This window comes from Globicephala melas, chromosome 3 (assembly GCF_963455315.2).
Source record: "Globicephala melas chromosome 3, mGloMel1.2, whole genome shotgun sequence".
In the NCBI taxonomy this organism is placed as follows: Eukaryota; Metazoa; Chordata; class Mammalia; order Artiodactyla; family Delphinidae; genus Globicephala; species Globicephala melas.
This window is the reverse complement of record NC_083316.1, coordinates 160,036,807-160,054,437: the sequence shown is the minus strand read 5'-3', so window position 1 is coordinate 160,054,437 and position 17,631 is coordinate 160,036,807. Positions and strand designations below refer to the sequence as shown.

Below are 17,631 nucleotides of genomic sequence, written 5' to 3'. Positions count from 1 at the left end.
GGAAACCATGGTTTGCCCCCAAGCAAGCCCCTGGTTGGGGCCAGACAGCCTGCCAGCCCCATCCTCACATCTGAGTGAGCAGCCTGCCTCCCTGGCCAGTGCCCAGTTGACGGACGGACAAACCAACACAGAGACACGGGCTTGATGAGACAGCGACATGCTTTCCGCTCAGAATGGCCCACTTTGGTGCAGGAGAACCTCTCCTGAGAGCGATCTGCTCCACGCTTAAATTCCTGTCCTGCCTCACGTACACCAGCCCCAGGCAGGGCTGCCCACCTCGGGCAGGCGCCCCCTATCGCTTTCCCTGCCTGGACCAACTTCTCCCACTCCCGCGTCCCCTCGGCACCACGTGACGAGACCAGCCGCGAGAGCTCAGAGCCGACAGGGATGGACGGAGAGTATGCAGACACCAGGCTGACCCCCCGCCGGCCCCGAGCTCACTGCACCTTCCCTGCCTTCTGCGGAGTGGGGGGCTGCATGCCAACAGTCCCAGCGGGACCCCTGGCTGCCGTGGGTGGTGGAGGGAGTGCCCTGGGAGAGCCCCTCCTGTATCAGTGAGCCATGAGAACAGCCTCAGGTCCACTGAGGGCTAGGTCTACTGTCCTGACACACGGGGCCTGGCTCGGGGTGCGCTGCTGCGAGCCTGGGAGATGGACAGCGGGGCATGTCGCTGGGGACAAGGGAGCCCACGTCCTGCCTGGAGGAACAGCTCCTCCCCCTGCTCTTCCCGGGAAGTAAGGCCCTATCTTCCCCTAGCTGAGAGGGAGACTTCAGGGTCTTGGGCACTGCAGTAGCTCCTGAGGTTTCTCAGCCTGGGGATGGGGTGGTGGGGTCCTGGGGAGGCTCTGCTGCTACAGCAAGAAGTCTGGGGCCTGGATGTCAGTTTTGCAGGAACCCCTTCTCCCCTGATGGAAGGTTCCAGACAGAATGCACCCATGGATGGAGCAGAGCCAAGAGGGATTCTGAGGAACCTGGAAGGGGTGTGTGTGTGTGTCTGTGTCAGAGATCGGGGTCCTGTGGTGCCTGGTATGGAGGGAAAACCTGAGTCTGATAGACATGATCAGCCTTGCCTGTTGCCTGGGGCAAGCCTCAGTCTCATCTGTGGGAAGAGGACGGAGACACTGGAGGGGCTGCTTCCTGTGCTGGGAGTCTGAAGGCGAGAGACACGCCATCCTAAGGGGTGAGTGGGGCTGAAGAGTCAGAGCCCCCATCACAGGCTGGCCGTCACCTCAGCTGCACTCTGACGCAGGGGGAGCACGCCTCCACCTCCAGAAGCCTGGAAGCAGGAGGCCTCAGGGCGGGCAGACATGGGTGGGGACGGGTGCACGGGCTGCTCGATGCCTGCTCTGAGCCGCACACAGGGCTCGGCATCCCAGCCATGGGGTGAAGTGCTGGGGCGAAGGCGACACCAACGTCACCGATGCGAATGGGGAGCCCGCCAACCCCACTTGGGGCTTGGCGTGGACCACAGAGGCGCCGAGGGAATGTGACAGCTCCAGGAGAGGGTGCCTTCTCCCTGGCCACTGCCCAGGGTGGCTACCCCTCACCGGTCCCCACCCCGGTGGAGTGAACAAGATGGCGTGGAGTGAGACGGGAGGCACAGACGGCGGACAGACAGGTGGATGGGGGACACGTGGGGGGGTGCCAGCTAGGCTGGAGTGGGGGAGGCCGGGGAGGGGAGGCGGCGTCCCTTACTTGCGGGGAGCTCCCGGGGGAGAAGCCTTGATTGGAGACGGGTGAGGTGGGAGACTGGTTGGCTGGGGAGCCAGCGCTAGTACGGTACTGCTGCAGAGCCGGCGCCTGTGACGACAGACAGGTCAGGATGCTCGCGGGGCCCCAGGCCTGGCTTCCCGGGACTGGCTGTTCGCTGCTGACACCCCTGGCAGGGCCCCCATCCCTCAGGTGAGCTGAATACCCAGGGCACCTGCAGGAGGGCACCTAAGCCCGGGGCCTCAAGGGGCCCTTCCTCCAAACCCAACTCTGGGAGGGGTGGGGCATTCTGTCAGAGAACATGGAACCCAGCCTCACAGAATCGCCCTGGGGGGCTGGGGAGGGGCGGAGGGATCAGTTCTACTCAGCAGGTTTTAGAGCACTCACACGAACGCACACCACACCCACGTACGTGTGCGCACAGCTGCACACGTGTGAACACGCACACCCGCAAGGGCAGGGAAGGCCAGGGCCGGTCAGATGCCCTCGGGCTGACAGCCAAGGCCACCTGGGGCACACTGCAGGGCTCCTGGCGCCGGGTAGTCACTACCACTGGTATTGCTTGGGACAAGTCCGCCGGGTTACGCTGTCCACAGACTTCCAAAGGACGGCCACCTCCTCACTCGAATGACAAAGGGTCTTGGCTTCTTATCAGACTCCTGGGGGGGCAGGACGAGCTCGGCCAGGACCTGGATTTAGACCCTGCTCTGGTCCTAACCAGTGAGGCCCTGCTGTGTGCCTCTGGGCAAGCTGCCTGACCTCTCTGAGCTTGTTCAGTGAGACCCAGCCGGCCGGCCCAGGGCTCCTTAAGCGCTATGTCTCCTTCATTTCCTCAGCGGCCTGTTCTGAGCAGTTTGGGATGGCGGTTGAGCCCAGATGGGGCAGGGGGCTCGTGCAGGAGGGTGGGGGTGTCAGAGACATCAGCGTGGTCACTTGGCAATGACCAGCTCAGGCCTTCTTCGGGCTGGAAAGAGGAAAATGACCAGAGGGACATTCTCCTCGCTTGGATGGATCTACAGAAACTCACAGAGAAGGCCGCTGGAACCTGAGCCCTGAGGGAGCCACCACTCCCACGGGAGGGGAGGGGCTGCCCGACAACAGCGCCCTGACCCGAGAGCCTGGCCTGGATAGCCCATGTCTCCTATGTCCCCCCAGGTCCACAGAGAGGCACCGCCATGGCAGGGTGTCATGGAACTGGGTGCCCCAGGCAGCCCCACTGTCAGAGCCACGTCCATACCTGCTGTGTTTCTGCCCAAGGCAAGGCTGGGGTGCAGTCCCATCCAAGGGGACCCCTGAGGTCTGCCCTCTGAGGGATCAGAGCAGCCTGGAAATGTGGGTTTCTACCTGTTGGGTTACCTGCCCGCCCTGGCCAACCCAGGGGGGGCCTGTTCTTCACAGAGCACATGATGTTCTGATGACATTTATCCTGGGGCTGGCAGCCATGGGCCAAGTGAGTGGGGAGGGCTGGCTGGGCCCCAAACGTGGGTCCCTGTTCCTCTGGATGTGGCCAAAGGTAGCTGTGACCACTCCCTTCCCATCAGGGCAACCTGGGTGAAAGTCTGAACAAGCAGGAAGGTTTGGGGTGCAGGGGTCAAAACCTAGCACTTGTTACCCCAAGCCTGGCCCCAGGCAAGGGGGTCCCATTGTCTGAGCTACAGGCCCCCGGCCCAGGGCACTGTGCTGTATGAACCACAGAACTGGCTTCATCCCTTCTTCTTCTCCAAGTTCATCTCCATCCCTCTGGCTCTCAGAAGTCCATTCCCGAGGCCCTGAGAGCTCCGTGTTCTCCCTGCCCCCGAGGAAGCCTTGTCTTGGGTGGGAAGGGCTGAGGGGGGCAATCAGGGCCATGGGGGAGGGCTTGGCAGCCAGACGTGGGGTGGCCCGTCCTGGGTGAAGTCTGGGGCACCTGACCCCTGCTTGTGCCTCAGTTTCCCCATCTATACCGGGGTGACAAACTTGGCTTGAGGATTCCAGGGAGAATACCCCACTGAGCTCCCAGCCCCAGGCAGTGTTTGCCGCCGCCCCAACCCCTGGCCAAGTTGGCCTCAAAGTGGAGCCTCAAGGTGGCTGCAGATAAAGCCAGGCACCCTGACACTCCTCCTGCAGGTCTGATGGGGGTCTCCCACAGCCCCTGGGCTCCTCCTGCACAAGCCCCACCCCCCGCCCCCCCATCAGGCCCCGCCCCGGGCTTACCGAAGCAGTGTCGATCCCCATCGGCGGCTGGCCCGAGTTCTCTGGGGGGGACTGGGGGAGAGAGGATGGTACCGTGACCGCAAGCGGGGGCAGTTGGGGCCCCCGAGTCAGGCTGGCGCTCGGCATCAGGGAGCCGCCCTGGGGGAGGCCGACAGGCACCTGCGGGGGCGGCGGGGGCGGCTGCTGCTGGGACGCAGGCGGCGGCGGGGGCGGGGGCTGAGGCTGAGGCGGCGGCGGCTGCTGAGAGCCCGCCTGGGTGAAGAAGGCGTAGGGCAGCTGCTGCTCCAGAGACAGGGCATCCATGGCCACGGCCTGAACGGAGAGGAGGGCGTCAGGTGGGACACATGCTCAAAGGAGTGGGCCGAGCGGGCTGTGAGCACCTGGCCCCCAGGGGACCCCCATGGCCTGGCGTGATTGACACTGAAGTGAGAGATGAACAGAGGGATGTCCAGACCCTGGACCAGGGAAGCGAAGCGGGCTTCCCCCAGGGCCCACGGAGGACTGGGCTGCCCCCAGTGAGCCTTTCTCGTTGCACACCCTTCCACACTTGCAGAGACTCAGGATGCTCCGCCCCCATCCCCCGCCTCTCTGAGCCGGAGTTTCCCCACTGTGGGCAGGCACAGGGCACCACACTCTGGTAGCCCAGCGGGGAGCCAGCACCTCTCCCCTGTGGGGTCCTGCCGGGGAGAAGGAACCCCCTCCCGCCACCCTGCAGCCTGGGCACCAAGGGGAGGCTGGAGACGGTGGGGCTGACGGAGGCTCCTGTGTGGTCACTCGGCAATGACCAGCTCGGGCCCCTCTTGGAGTTGGAAAGAGGAAAATAACCAGAGGCAAGTTTTCCAGGCTCACGAGTCTGCGCGGACAGTTCCTCAGGCAGGCAGGCAGGCATGGGCTCCTGCCCTCTGAGGGAGGCTGGATATGCCCAGGAGCTACAGGATGTAAACACTTAGCAGAACACAGGAAAGGAGTGGCCGGAAGGGAGTTTCCGGAAAGGGAAGGCAGGCCTCAGGGGTGGGGCGTGGCGGGGAGGGGAGAAGAGGCTGGGGTCACGGATGAAGAGACTGAAGACACAGCCGCTAGGAGCCACACATGGCTCTGTTTGGATCCTGATCTGAACAAGAACCGTACAAGAGACAGAGACACCGTGGAGAGCCGAGACCAGGCCGGGCATCGGAAGGTATAGAAGAACTACTGTTAATTTCGTTGTGGGTGGATAAGACCATCGAGGTCATGTTAAAAACCGAAGAAACAATATTATCTATTAGGGACTGAAAAGCAGACAAAGTGGACAAATTCCTCAGAACACACAAACTACCGAAACGGACCCAAGAAGGAAAAGGACGTCTGAGTAGGACCGATATGGAGTAAGGAGGTGGGATCAGACACCAAAAACTTTCCAGTGAAGATCCAACAAGACCGCAGCACCTTCACTGGATTCTACCAAATGTTCAAAGAAGGACTAATACCAATGCTTCTCAAACTCTTCAACAAAATAGAAGAGGAGGGAACACTTCCTAACTCGTTCTACGAGCCTGGACTGACTAAAAAAGAGAAGATTCCAATTATGGAAATTGGAAACGAAAGGGGCAACGTTACTAACCACTTCACAGAAATAAAAAGGATTATGAGAGTACTACGGACCACTATGCTGGCACGTGGGATAACTGATGAAACGGACCAACTCCTAGACACACACAAAACTACCAAAGAAGCAGACAAAGCAAACATGGTAAATTGGTGGTGGTGGTGGGCGGGGAAACCTTCTCTAAACATTTTATTTTGGGAAATTGCAACTAGATCTTAAAGAAGAGAACAGCATAATAAAGAATGCCCAGTCACACGGGCACAAGCTAACAGCCATGATGGACACAGGGGAATCCAGGCCACTGATTTCTGCATTCCCCGTGTGTTTGAAAATTTGACAACAAAAAGCAAAAAAAGTGTTGGCAAGATTTTCAGGATTCTGCTCCCTGGAAGGAGCGTGAGGCCTCCCAGAGAGGCAGAGCCGGGCCCCACCTCCCCCGCCCCACTAAGCCCTCGCACCTGAGTGATGGGTGACAGTGGGGAGAGAGTGGGTGACACCTGCTGGGCCTGCTGCCGCCTTGCCTCCGTGCTCAGGGACAGCGGGCTGACGCCGGCCGGGCGGTGCTGCGGCGAGGAGCCAGGTGTGCTCATCCCTGAAAGGAAGGGAGGGTGGGCATGATGCCAGCCACTGGGATCGTGGCAGGGGGCACTCACACACCCAGGGTCATTGCTGAGGACAGTCCAATCGCTCACACAGACGCCAGTGGGCACATTCTGATCACCAAACCTGGGATGCCCCCTCTGAGGTCCCGATACCCTGACCTCAGGGTCCCCCAGCTCTGCATGGGCTCCCATCTCCAGTGCTGACCAACACTCTCCCCACAGATCCTGCCATCCCTCCAGGAGGGGCGTGTCCCGCAGGCCCTGCCAATCAGCGCTTCCCCACCTCCGGGCTACTGCGTGATTGGCCCCCAGATGGACATGTGACTAGGCTGGCCAAATGAGACCCTGCCCAGGGGCTTTTGATGGAACTCCAGGAAGGGAGGTCCAGAATTGTGTGAGGAGGCATCCTGGTAACCACAAGGGCAATGAGGGGCAGAGATAGCACCTGAGCCCCAGATCCAGCCACGCTGGCATTTCCCTGGTTTCAGAGACAGTCCCCCTCCTTTTTTTTTTTTCCTAAAATGGCTTGGGTTTTGGTTAGCTCCAACCAAATCGGTGCTGCCTGATGCTGCAGTTTCTTCTTGAGCCTCATCGTTCTCCTCACCCCCATTCCGTGAACGTGCCCCTTCCCATAACTGCTCCTTTGGCCAGATCTCCTCTTGGCCCCTGACCTCTGTATCTGGCAGCCCTTCCCCCCACAACACGCACCCACAACCTTCTCCTCCCACCTCATGCACTCCCCATGCTGCAGCACCAACCCCATCAGGATACCTGAGCAAGAAACTCAGTTATTTTATCTTCTTCCTGATGGAGCTTTTGCTGGGGCGGCGGGGGCTCCAAGTCACCCCTTCCCTCACCCCGGCCCCCTCCCCCAGCAATCTGATCCCTGGATGTGTCTGCTGTGAAGGAGCTAAGTGAGGTCAAGTTCAGTGTGTTGGGGCCTGCCAGATGATCCTGGGGCACTGTGCCAGGGAAGCAATGGGCCCCCTGATGCTGGGGGCAGGAGGGGAGCCCTGAGGGCCTGGCCTGATCACCCCAGACTCAGTTTCTTTGTCCTCTCCAGTTCACCGCGAGGCCCTCAGAAGGTCGTGAGCAGGCTCCCAGAGAATCTGGCCCGCAGTCAAGGCCAGGTGAAGGTGCCTGACTCACTGGGGGAGCTGGGCCCACCCCGCGGAGGGCACCGGATCAACCCGGTTCCAGCGGGTGAGGCGGCAGGTTCCAGGGCTGGCAAGAACGCACCCAGCATACACTGAGGGGAGATGACGGGCAGCCTTCCCTCTACCCCAGGCAGCTGTTCGCTGGGGCTGTGTCATCTGTGCAAGGCGAGCCTGGTCACGCCTGCACTTCCCCTCGGATGCCCTGGCAGCTCCGCTCCACTAAGCACTGCTGGGGGGGCCTGGCACCGTCGACAGCTCCTGTAGCGGAGCCCCCGGGGGCCAGTTTCTGCACAGACCTTGGGCCCAGAATCAGGCTGCTGCAAACACAGCGACGTCAAGGGAGCCATCGACAGAGGCCTAGTCAGGAGGAGTCCGGAAGACGCCTGCTGAGAGCACACTGGGAGTCGGGACCCTGCACTGCTCCCTCGTCTTCTCTGAGCATCTGACGCTTCGTGTGTCCGGCGGGCCGAGGAACGCTCCACATGCACGTCGGGAGCAGATGTCGGGGCTCGGTAAGCAGCAGGGGCAGATGCCAAGAGTGGCGGGGACAGAGGGGCGACGGGGACGGGAGGGGCCCGCAGCAAACTGGAGTGCTCTAGCCCAGCTTGAGGCACACGACCTCGACCCACCATTGCTGGGCCTGACTCTTCAAGAGAAGCTGGAAATCCAGGTTTTTACGTGCATATTTGAATGTCAATTCAAAGCATCACACACACAATCGTGTAAGAAAGCCAAAATACACTGGGGGGCTGGATTTGGCCCTTCGGCTGCCGCCTCTGACGTCTGTCCTGAAGACAAGGGAGTTTTTAATCCTCTGCTAGGCTGTAACGTGAGCTCCTGGCCTCACATGGGGCGGCCACCACCCCCTGAGACACCAGTTGGGCCGGGAGGGCTGAGGGATGCCTTGCTGTTGAGTTCCTTTTGACAACCTGGATCAACTTTAGGAAAAGAAGTGGGGCCAGCTGGAAGGGAAGCCTAGCGTGGGCAGGGACAGCTGCCAGGGGAGGGCAGCCCAGGTGGCAGGAGCCCGCCCCAGTGGCATGGAAGCCCTGTGCACGGGGCTAACTGGCCACGGAGCTGTGCAGGGAAGGAGGACCTCAGCCTGCCCACTTCCCGCTTCCGGCGTGCAGCCAGGGAAACGACTTTGGCAAACTTGGAAGGAGATGAGAGGGGCCACTGTCTTCCTGGCGGCGGAGGCCTCCGTCCTCCTCCTCCGCCGGCTCCCGTCCTGACTGCAGGGTGGGCCAGGTGGTGTGGGGGGCGATCTCCATGTGTGCCAGGGGCCGGTGGCTCTGCTTGATTTAAAACACACCCGGAGAGTGAGGCCCCCGCCAGGCGAGCTGCTGGAGCGCGGCAGGTTCGCAAACAACCGAACACATGTCAGACATTACCGGGCCGAAGCTCTGAGCCAGGCAGGCTGGGGTCTGGGCCCCACGCTCGGGGTCTGCACTCGTTCCCGCATCTATGGTTTTCACATGTGTTGTGTTTTCCTGTACTTGTTTAGACTCGGCGCGGGCTGGAGGTGCGAGGCTCCCGGGCGGGCGCCGGGGGGCTGCAGAGGGGGTGGTGCCCTGGAGGCTGCTGCCAAGGCGTGAGGAGAAAAACGGGGGCCGGGAAACAGCGACTCTCTGCCGGAGGGCCAGCAGCCCCAGGGCCAACCTTCTGATTTCTTTCCTTGCACAGGCATCTGTGGACGCTGCCCACCCACTGGTGGGAGGGCCACAGATCTGGGGCTCCCCTGGATCTGCTCGTTTTGCCTTCTGGGCCTTCCCTGGAGGGGTGGGCGGGTGAGTGGGGTGCACACGGCCAGGGCCAGTATCCTCTGCCCGATGGCTGAGCCTCAGCGGGCACGGGGCCAGGGGCACGGGAAAAAGAACACAGCCTAAATGGCATGAGGCAGAGTGTCTCTCTCCTCTTCACCACTCTGGCCTCCATCTCCTCGCCTAAATACCTAGGGAACGTCTGCACCGCCCTCAACAACCCTCACCTGGCCCTGGCCCGGTCGGCACCAAAGCCGGGAATGACTCCGGGCTCCTTGCTCTCCTTCACTCCCTGAATCAACCTGGCTCCGAGGCTGGCCAATTTCCCCCTGAAATCTCTCTGCAAAGCTCCCAATGGGGCTCTGCCCTGGCCCAGGGGCTGCCGCCCATTCCTCACAGTCAGCTTCTCCCCGGGGCAGTCAGAGGAAGTGTGGCAAACACGAATGTGAGTGTGTGATTCTCTCTCAGAAAACCCTGCGTGGCGCTGCCCACCACGGTCGGGGCGGAGGTGCCATGGGCGCTGAGCACTGACCTGTGCTGTGGCTCCAGGACATAGGGAGGGCACAGCGAGGCAGTGCTCTCACCGACCGCCGAGTCCGGACACATGTGGGGACACATGTGAGTCCCCACGGCCCCTCCTGCCCGTCCCACCGCCAGGCTGTCGGGGGCCCGTCCTGTCTCCTCCCTGGGCGCAAACCCACGCCTCCCACAGTCAACGTGGGTAGAGGGGTCAGAGCAAGGGCGTGGGAGATCAAGGCCCAGCCCAGGGGACAGACGAAAGAGCGAAATAGTGACTCAACAGCAGCACGGTGAGTGCAGAAAAGCAACCCAGTGTGAGAGGGGGCAGGGGCGGGGGCATGGGCAGGGAGTCAGGAAGGCCTGCAGAGGGGAGGGGAGGCGGTCTGCGTAGGGAACGGGGTGAGGAGCCTGGAGGAGCGCTGTGTGGGTGGGGTGGCATGTGCAAAGGCCCCACGGTGGTCGGCGGTGAGCCTGTTGGCTGGAGAGGAGTCGGCATGGGCAGCAGGAATTAGGGGGCCCCGCGGGTCTCAAGCTTTCACTAGGGAGGAAACTGAGGTGCTGTGCAAGGTCCTGACCAGAGGAGGGCCATGAGCGGATGGCCCTTCTGGGTGGAGAAGAGGCATGGGCTGGGCAGGGAGCAAGCAGATGGAGGCCACGCAGGGGAGAGGGTCTGAGTGGAGGAGGACACCTCCAGGGTCCCCGCCTGAGTCATAGAAGGACGGTGCTGCGGGAAGTCCCAAGGAGGAACAGGGTTGGGGCAGCATCGGGGGATACTGGGACAGGCCAGGGGCCCATGAAACATCCTCAGGGGAGGGGGCCGGGCTGGAGCATCCTAAGCAGGCAGCCATGGTTGGGGGATTGGGGGGTCGGGGTGGGGGGAGTGGGAGAGGTGGGGGAGAGGAACAGATCAGGTCTGTCCTTTGATGAAGGGCATGAGGAAAGCCTGGCACACCCCAACTCTCTGAAGCCCCCAGTCCCCCCTAAGAACCATGGTCCCATCCCTGGGGGCATGAGCTTTCCCAGCCCTGGTCCTCTGCCCAGGCTGTGCCCTCTGCCCAGATGCCTTTCCCCTTGGGTCAGCGTGGCAACCCTGAACCCCAGTGGTGGACTCTGCTCCACCCCCATGCCTGGCATTTTGGACGTGACCCTGCTAAGTCATCATTCAAACACACTTGTCATTCTCACTAGACGGTGACCTCTGTCAGGGAAGGGAGTGTCCCCGCCACCCAGCCCAGCCTTACCCTGGCCGGCACCGCCGATGCCCAGGTGTGTCAGGTTGGCTGCGAGGTTGCCGGTGCTGCTGGAGCTGCTCAGCGCGGGGAAGGTGGGCTCCTCGGGGTCCAGCGGGGTCGGGAGGGGGGAGGGGAAGTGGATGTTGGTCAGGTCAGGCAGGGAGCCCCCCGTGTTGTGGGTGGCAGGGATCAGGGCTGTAGTGTTTTCCTGGTCGGCGGATGGAAAGATGCTGGGGGGAAAGGCCAGACAGAGGGGGCGGTGAGCTCTCGGGGTGGCGGCTGGCCTGTTCTCCCACGAAAGCTGTGGCAGGGGCAGAAGAAGGCTGGTGCAAAAAAATTCGTAGGCGCAAAATGACACCCCATAATTAGGCACTGCCCTGCTGGAGAAATGACTGTCAGCACCTCCAGTGGAACCTCAGGAAGCTGCCTATCCCTGTGGGATGGGGGCCAGGGTGAGGGTCCTCCCACTGCCCAGGAAAAGGGTGTGTCTGAGGGGTGAGTGTGCTGGGGCTAGGACAGGGGCTCTGTCATCTCAGGGAAGGAGCGGTAGGCGTGTCCCCCCGCAGTGGGGCTTGCTGGGTGGCTGCCAGGGCACAGTGTCCCTCTTGTCAGGATATGTAGCCTCATGAGCGGAGGGGAAGCCCTGGCATCGTCCAAGCAGCCCAGGGTGGCCTTGGGCACACAGGGTGGGCCCTGCTGAGACTTACTTGATTCCAGGGACCTCGCAGGACTTGGGCCTGGACCCCGTCTGAAAGAGAAGACAGCAGAGGCTGAGCTGGCCTCCTCATGTGCACTGCTCCTCCTCACAGCATGGCTTCTCCCCACCAGGGCTAAGAAATGCTCAACAAGAATGGAGTTCATCTGCAGATGAAGAACTCGTGGCCTCGTGGCACTGGGGGTGCCTGCCCCAGACACACCCAGGGGCAAAACCAAGAGTTGTGTGGAGATGGTCTTTCTACAGCCCCCTCCCAGCTTCAACTCTGTCTACCTGTGGGCACAGCCCAGGGGTGGCGTGGTCCCCTGTGCGAGCAGGCATTGGGGAAGAAGAGGAAGCTTGCCCACTCGTCACATCTGAACCCCCCCAGGGCTGTACCATGGCTGTTAGCAGCCAGCCGGGGGGCAGGGTTACTGAAAACTCCAGGCTAACACCCTGTGTCACTCCTGAATGGAGGCAGGCAGGGCTCCAGTGGCAGGGGCTGCCTCTGTTCTGTGTGCCTCTGTCCATGGCAAGGAAGGACACCACGTGGAGAAGCCTGAGGAGGCTCAAACCGCATGCCCTAAGTGAAACAGAGGGCGCTCCCCACACCCCCTGCTGACCCGCCTTGCAGCGGTGTGGTGCCCCAGAGCTGCGACTCCCACAGGCAACCCTGCTGCTGACGTGCTCCCTGGCCCACGCGGCCCAAGGACAGAGACCGTGGCTGCCCTGGACACCAGCCCCGGGGAGAGGGTCCCAGAGAAACCCTGTTTCCCCTTCTGTGAACCCGGGACATTATCACCATCCAACAACTGCAGGCTCCAGGCAGGGTCCCCAGACCTATTCAAGGACAAAGGAGGAAACTCTCTTCCGACGGCAGCAGACATGACTGGACAGAACCTGGCATGCTAGTGGCGGGCTCGGCTGTGTCATGTTCCCTTATTCCTCTCTGCCTCTCGGGCCCTGGGGCAGACACTCCTGGCTGACTGTTACAGCAGTATGGACACACCAGCCGGGGCGGGGGGGGGGGGGGGGGCGGGGTGCTAGGCCTGCCTCCCATGCACACACCCAGTGCGGTGGGGTGGGGGAGGCCCGACTGGCATGTGACCAACAGGCATTTAGCCCCTGCAGGGAATGCCGGAGGAACGGGTTTCTACTTGGCCACAGGCTCCTTAATTCCGTGGGTAAACACTCGCTTCATTACCAGATTTTTTTACAAAGCACTTTGACAATGACTTTTTCTAAAGAATCTTTTCAAAAGCATTCCACGAATGTTATGGGATCCTAAGAGATTTCTAAACAGTATTAAAAATTCACCCATCACCCCCCACCCCACCCCCAACAAATCCACAGGAATTCCTTTACTGACATCCTCACAGATGCATCGTTTTGAGCGGCAGTTAAAGGAAGTCTGGCCAAGATGCTGGGCTCTGCCACCATCTTCTCACTCCCAGGATGCTGGGGCCGTCCCCCTCCCCAGAGTCACGACGCTAGCCATCTTCACTTTCTTTATGGCAGCACCACATTTGGGCATGTGTAGGGACCCTGCTGTCCTTACTGACGCACCTCTCTGCAACTACACGTTTCAGTTACTTTTTGACTTTGTTTGGGTTGTTAGAATTTTTAAGTTTCTCCCCCCAAGTTTGAAAATCATATGCGTTCCTTGTGCAAAACTGGAACATGCAGACGGGGATTAAAAGGCCAGGGCTTCCCTGGTGGCGCAGCGGTTGAGAGTCCGCCTGCCGATGCAGGGGACACGGGTTCGTGCCCGGTCCGGGAAGATCCCATGTGCCGCGGAGCGGCTGGGCCCGTGGGCCGTGGCCGCTGAGCCTGCGCATCTGGAGCCTGTGCTCCGCAACGGGAGAGGCCGCAACAGTGAGAGGCCCGCGTACCGCAAAAATAATAATAATAAAAAAAAAGGCCAACAGTGCTGCTCACACCTGCACTCAGGTCTCCCCCAGGGCCTGGTCCTGCACGCCCAGGGATCTGTTGGCATCTTTACGTGTCTTGTGCCTTTCTAAACAGCTTTATCCCGCTCTTTCCACATACCAGTTTTATCACAAGTCTCTCATGCCTTTAAAATTCCTTCAAAGATCCCAATTCACACACACACAGCTTTCCACACGAGGGACTGAGGACAGTTTCCTTATAAATCCCCCACTGTCGAACATTCAGGTTGTTTCCTGTTGATTTCAAACGTTCTGAACACATGCCTTTGAGGAACATAGTGCTGTCTGCTCGTTCATCATCTCCCTCCGAGTTCCTGACAGGGTTTCAATTTAAAAAAAAAAACATTCAAAATTGCTTTAGTGTTAGTGCATTTTTGTCCTATTCAAATTCGTTGGGGGCTTCCCTGGTGGCGCAGTGGTTGAGAATCTACGTGCTAATGCAGGGGACACGGGTTCGAGCCCTGGTCTGGGAGGATCCCACATGCCACGGAGCCACTGGGCCCGTGAGCCACAACTACTAAGCCTGCGCGTCTGGAGCCTGTGCTCCGCAACAAGAGAGGCCGCGATAGTGAGAGGCCCACGCATCGTGATGAAGAGTGGCCCCCGCTTGCCACAACTAGAGAAAGCCCTCCCACAGAAACGAAGACCCAACACAGCAAAAATAAATAAATTAATTAATTTTTTAAAAAATTCGTTGAAATCTGTATTCATGGCACAAATTCCATCTTATCACTAGCCATTTTTGTAGGTTGAACTTGAGAAATTTGTTTCTGGACCTTGAAATAACACAGAAATCCCAATCCAATTGGGAATTCCAAGCAGACTCTGTACTCTAATAAAAGCTGCAATTATTGTGCAAGTGAATGGAAGTTTACGTTTAAGAATGAGGACAGGGAATTCCCTGGAGGTCCAGTGGTTAGGATTCCGTGCTTCCACTGCAGGGGGCACAATTTCAATCCCTGGTTGGGGAAATAAGATCCCGCGTGCTGTATGGTGCAACAGAAAAAAAAAAAAAAGAATGACGATAAACGATGATAATTACCCAATACTGTGGGTTAGTAGAACGATCACAGGCTAAAAATTAGGAGGTATACGTTCTAAACCCTAAGTGTCTTCACAGCCTTGGGCAAATCACTTAACTTCCCTGGCTTCAATTTCTTTCTTTTTTCATTGAGGTATAATTCGCATATAATATTATATTCGTTCCAGGTGTACAACATAATAATCCGATATTTGTATATACTGCAGTGATCACAATAAGTCTAGTTAATAGTTAACATCTATCACTACACATAAAAATATGGAACGCTGTGTGAATCTGCACATCATCCTTGTACAGGGGCCATGTTAATCTTCCCTGCACTGTTCCAATTTTAGTATACATGCTGCCAAAGTGAACATAGATTTTAATTCCTTACATGGTTTTCACCAGTGTAACAGGCCTGCCATTAGTATTCAAGGCTTATGCAACTGGTCAAAACTGAATGAGGTTTAGGCAATTCCCTGGTGGTCCAGTGGTTAGGACTCCGAGTACTCACTGCCAAGGGCCCCGGTTCAATCCCTGGTTGGGGAACTAAGATCCCGCATGCTGTGCAGCACAGCCAAAAAAAAAAAATGGAATGAGGTTCACACTTCAGGGAAGGCGACACTCCCCCAAGGTGCTATTCTACCATCTTCACGTGGGTTGTGCTTAAAAAAAAAAAAAAAAAAAAAAAAGAAAAAGATCAAGAAGGAAAACCACTTCCGAAAACCCTTAGGCTCTTACCTTCTTGGTGTCCCATGCCTGCTTGGAAAGGTTCTTGTCCATCTCTGATGTGGTCTCCTCCATTCCAGGGACTGTTAATAGTAAGACTGGGGTGGGGTGGGGTTGGAGAAGAAGGAGAAGCAGAAAAGGAATCTTTGCAGCTGTGCGGTGGCACCAGGAGGGCACTTCCCTGACATACAGAGTCGCGACCGTGATATGAATGAAGCTGCCCCAACAGTGACTTCTGGGGATTGTACTAAAGCAAAAAGGAGTTTCGTTAAAAAAAGAAAGAAAGAAAGAAAGAAAAAGAAAAGTGAAAAAAAAAAAAGTCAGAGAACTTGTGACTTATAAAGAAATGAAAATGAAAGCTCTGGAGCTAAGGACGTGTGTCAACTCTGCCTCTCACAGGACCCACTCAGGCCTCGGGCTGCAGAGAACAGCCAAGAATCTCTCCCCATCTCCCACGACTGGTCACCTCACCCCGTGCACCCCACCTACAGCCCTGTGGACACCTGCCTCCCCCTCTGGGCTGTCAGTACCCAGGGGCCAGGCCCTTCTTGGGCTTTTGGCAGCAAGCCACGTAGCTCAACGTAGTCTGAGGTCGATCCAACCATGGTAGCTACGGCTCTGTGAGTTAGCTGCAATGCCAACCAGTCCCAGAGGAGGAAAGGAGGAGAGAGAAGGTCTAAGGGACTGGATGAGCATCGGTCGAGGCCCTGGAACCAGCTGTGCCTGAAGGCCCCTTTCCTTAAAACTTTCAACACTTTCTTTATGAGATCCAGTTTCCTGATGCCTGTTGGAGGTTCAGTGCTGCAATAGCGCCACTATGAACATAGTTAGAAGGAGGAGGTTAATTCCTCCTTCTAGAAACCTGGACTGGGGGATGGGAGGACAGCCAGGCTAACACCAGACTTCGTTACTGCCTGGGCCCCTCCTAGAGCAACGGGGAGAGGTGATGTGTCCCACCCCCCCCACCCCCACCAAGGCCAACTGGACTCTGAGCTACCAGGGGTCCTTCCACGGTCACAAAGAGTCCCTGGGGAGGGTGAAGTCCACTCACCCACCCCCAAAGCCCCAAGTTCCTGGCGGACCTCCCTCAGGATAGACAGCGCCCTCTGAATTGCCCCCAGCGTCAGGAACAGGAGGGAAGTACCAGGTCCATTCTCGTCACCCCTAGGCATTTGGAATCCTCGCTTTTATTATGGAGACATTCCCTTCTGCAGTCTCGCCTCTGATGCCCAATGAGCTGGAAAGATCACATGAGGAGAGCCCCTGCCCACCAAGGGGTGAAGTTCTAGTTGACCATCCTTCTTCTATCAGCAAAATCTCCCTGGTATGTTTACATACTCACACAGTGAAATGCTACCCAAAAAGTGGTAAACGTTTGGACCTGCAGTGTAAATGATTGATTAACTGTCTGGTTTCAGTGTCCTGGAGCAGATCAGGCCCACATGGGCTTCTAGGGCTGGCCTCATAGCGTCACACTCCCCTCTCTGGGTGACACTGCCCCAGTTTTTAAGATGCCATGTACCTTCCTGGAAGGTCCCAGGGATGCTGCCTCCATACCTAGCTCCAAGGAGGAACTGAGGCCTGGACACAGATCTGCCCCAGCTGCAGGGCTGTGTGCATGACCCAGTTGGAAAGGAGGCTCTGGACAAGAGTTAGGGAACAGTTAGCCTCTTTTCCACACACTGTTGCCAGGACAGACCCTGTGGACCAAGAGGTTCTGAGCCTCAGAGCCGGGAAATGATCCAGTGTGAAGCCCTGGATCAAACGCTACCTGAAGCTGAACATCTAGCTCCGACTGTCGGTCACGAGCTGATAAATGCCCCTTTTCCCCGGGCTTGCTGCTCCCAACATTTGAAAGAATCTGCAAGGCCCCCATACTGCACGGCCATACCCTGAATCCATAATCAGAAGCCAATCTGAGTTTGCAGAGACTGTTTTCTCTGCCTAGAAAACTCCTACGCACTCCTCAAAATCCAACTCAAATAGCACCATCTCCAAGTTTCCCTGAACCCCTCCCCTTGTCCCACAGCACCTGCTGAGTCTTCCTTCTCAGGTCTGTCCACCTACATATTTGTGACCTCTGGGAGCACAGCGGTCAGCCACTGGACTTGCCTGACCCCAGGAAAGACACCCATGGGCCCCGTTGATACCTTTTTTCTGGTGCACGTCCTGGGACCCACCCGTAAAAGGCTCTGGCTGGGTGGGCGTCATTGTGCTCTGGTGAAGGGCAGAGTCAGAATTGGTCCTGGGGAGAGGAGAGAGACAGTGAGCCTTGGCCCCAAAGGGGACGAAGGGACAGTCCTGGTTCCACTCTATCTGGGACCCACCCGATGGAACAGGGTGGCAGTCATGGGTCATTTTTGTGAGCTGCATACCTGAGCAAAAACCCTGAAGAACCACAACAGTGATTTTGGTTTTCGTCTGCAAAGGCTGCAGCAGAGCTGTCCGTTCGTTCCTAACCAGCCCCTGCCCATCCC

General features: G+C 58.4%; 1 protein-coding gene and 1 non-coding gene across 7 annotated transcripts in view; both read right to left on the bottom strand.

Annotated features, from left to right (window-relative positions):
- The window catches only part of CRTC1 (CREB regulated transcription coactivator 1), a 78,778-nt gene that overhangs the window by 9,365 nt on the left and 51,782 nt on the right, over positions 1–17,631 (bottom strand). For 3 of the 6 annotated variants that reach the window (XM_060296923.1, XM_060296925.1, XM_030880053.2), the window contains 7 exons: positions 17,305–17,399; positions 15,167–15,252; positions 11,466–11,506; positions 10,768–10,988; positions 5,947–6,080; positions 3,904–4,215; positions 1,696–1,800 (listed from right to left, as the gene is read on the bottom strand). In XM_060296923.1, the coding sequence (XP_060152906.1) occupies positions 1,696–1,800; positions 3,904–4,215; positions 5,947–6,080; positions 10,768–10,988; positions 11,466–11,506; positions 15,167–15,252; positions 17,305–17,399 (994 nt within the window). The remainder of the gene's footprint in view (positions 1–1,695; positions 1,801–3,903; positions 4,216–5,946; positions 6,081–10,767; positions 10,989–11,465; positions 11,507–15,166; positions 15,253–17,304; positions 17,400–17,631) is intronic. The other 3 variants (XM_060296924.1, XM_030880056.2, XM_060296926.1) reach the window with 2 other exon arrangements.
- Positions 14,696–14,802, bottom strand: LOC115865559 (U6 spliceosomal RNA). Its single transcript, XR_004044346.1, has one exon. It is a non-coding gene; the product is annotated as a U6 spliceosomal RNA (small nuclear RNA).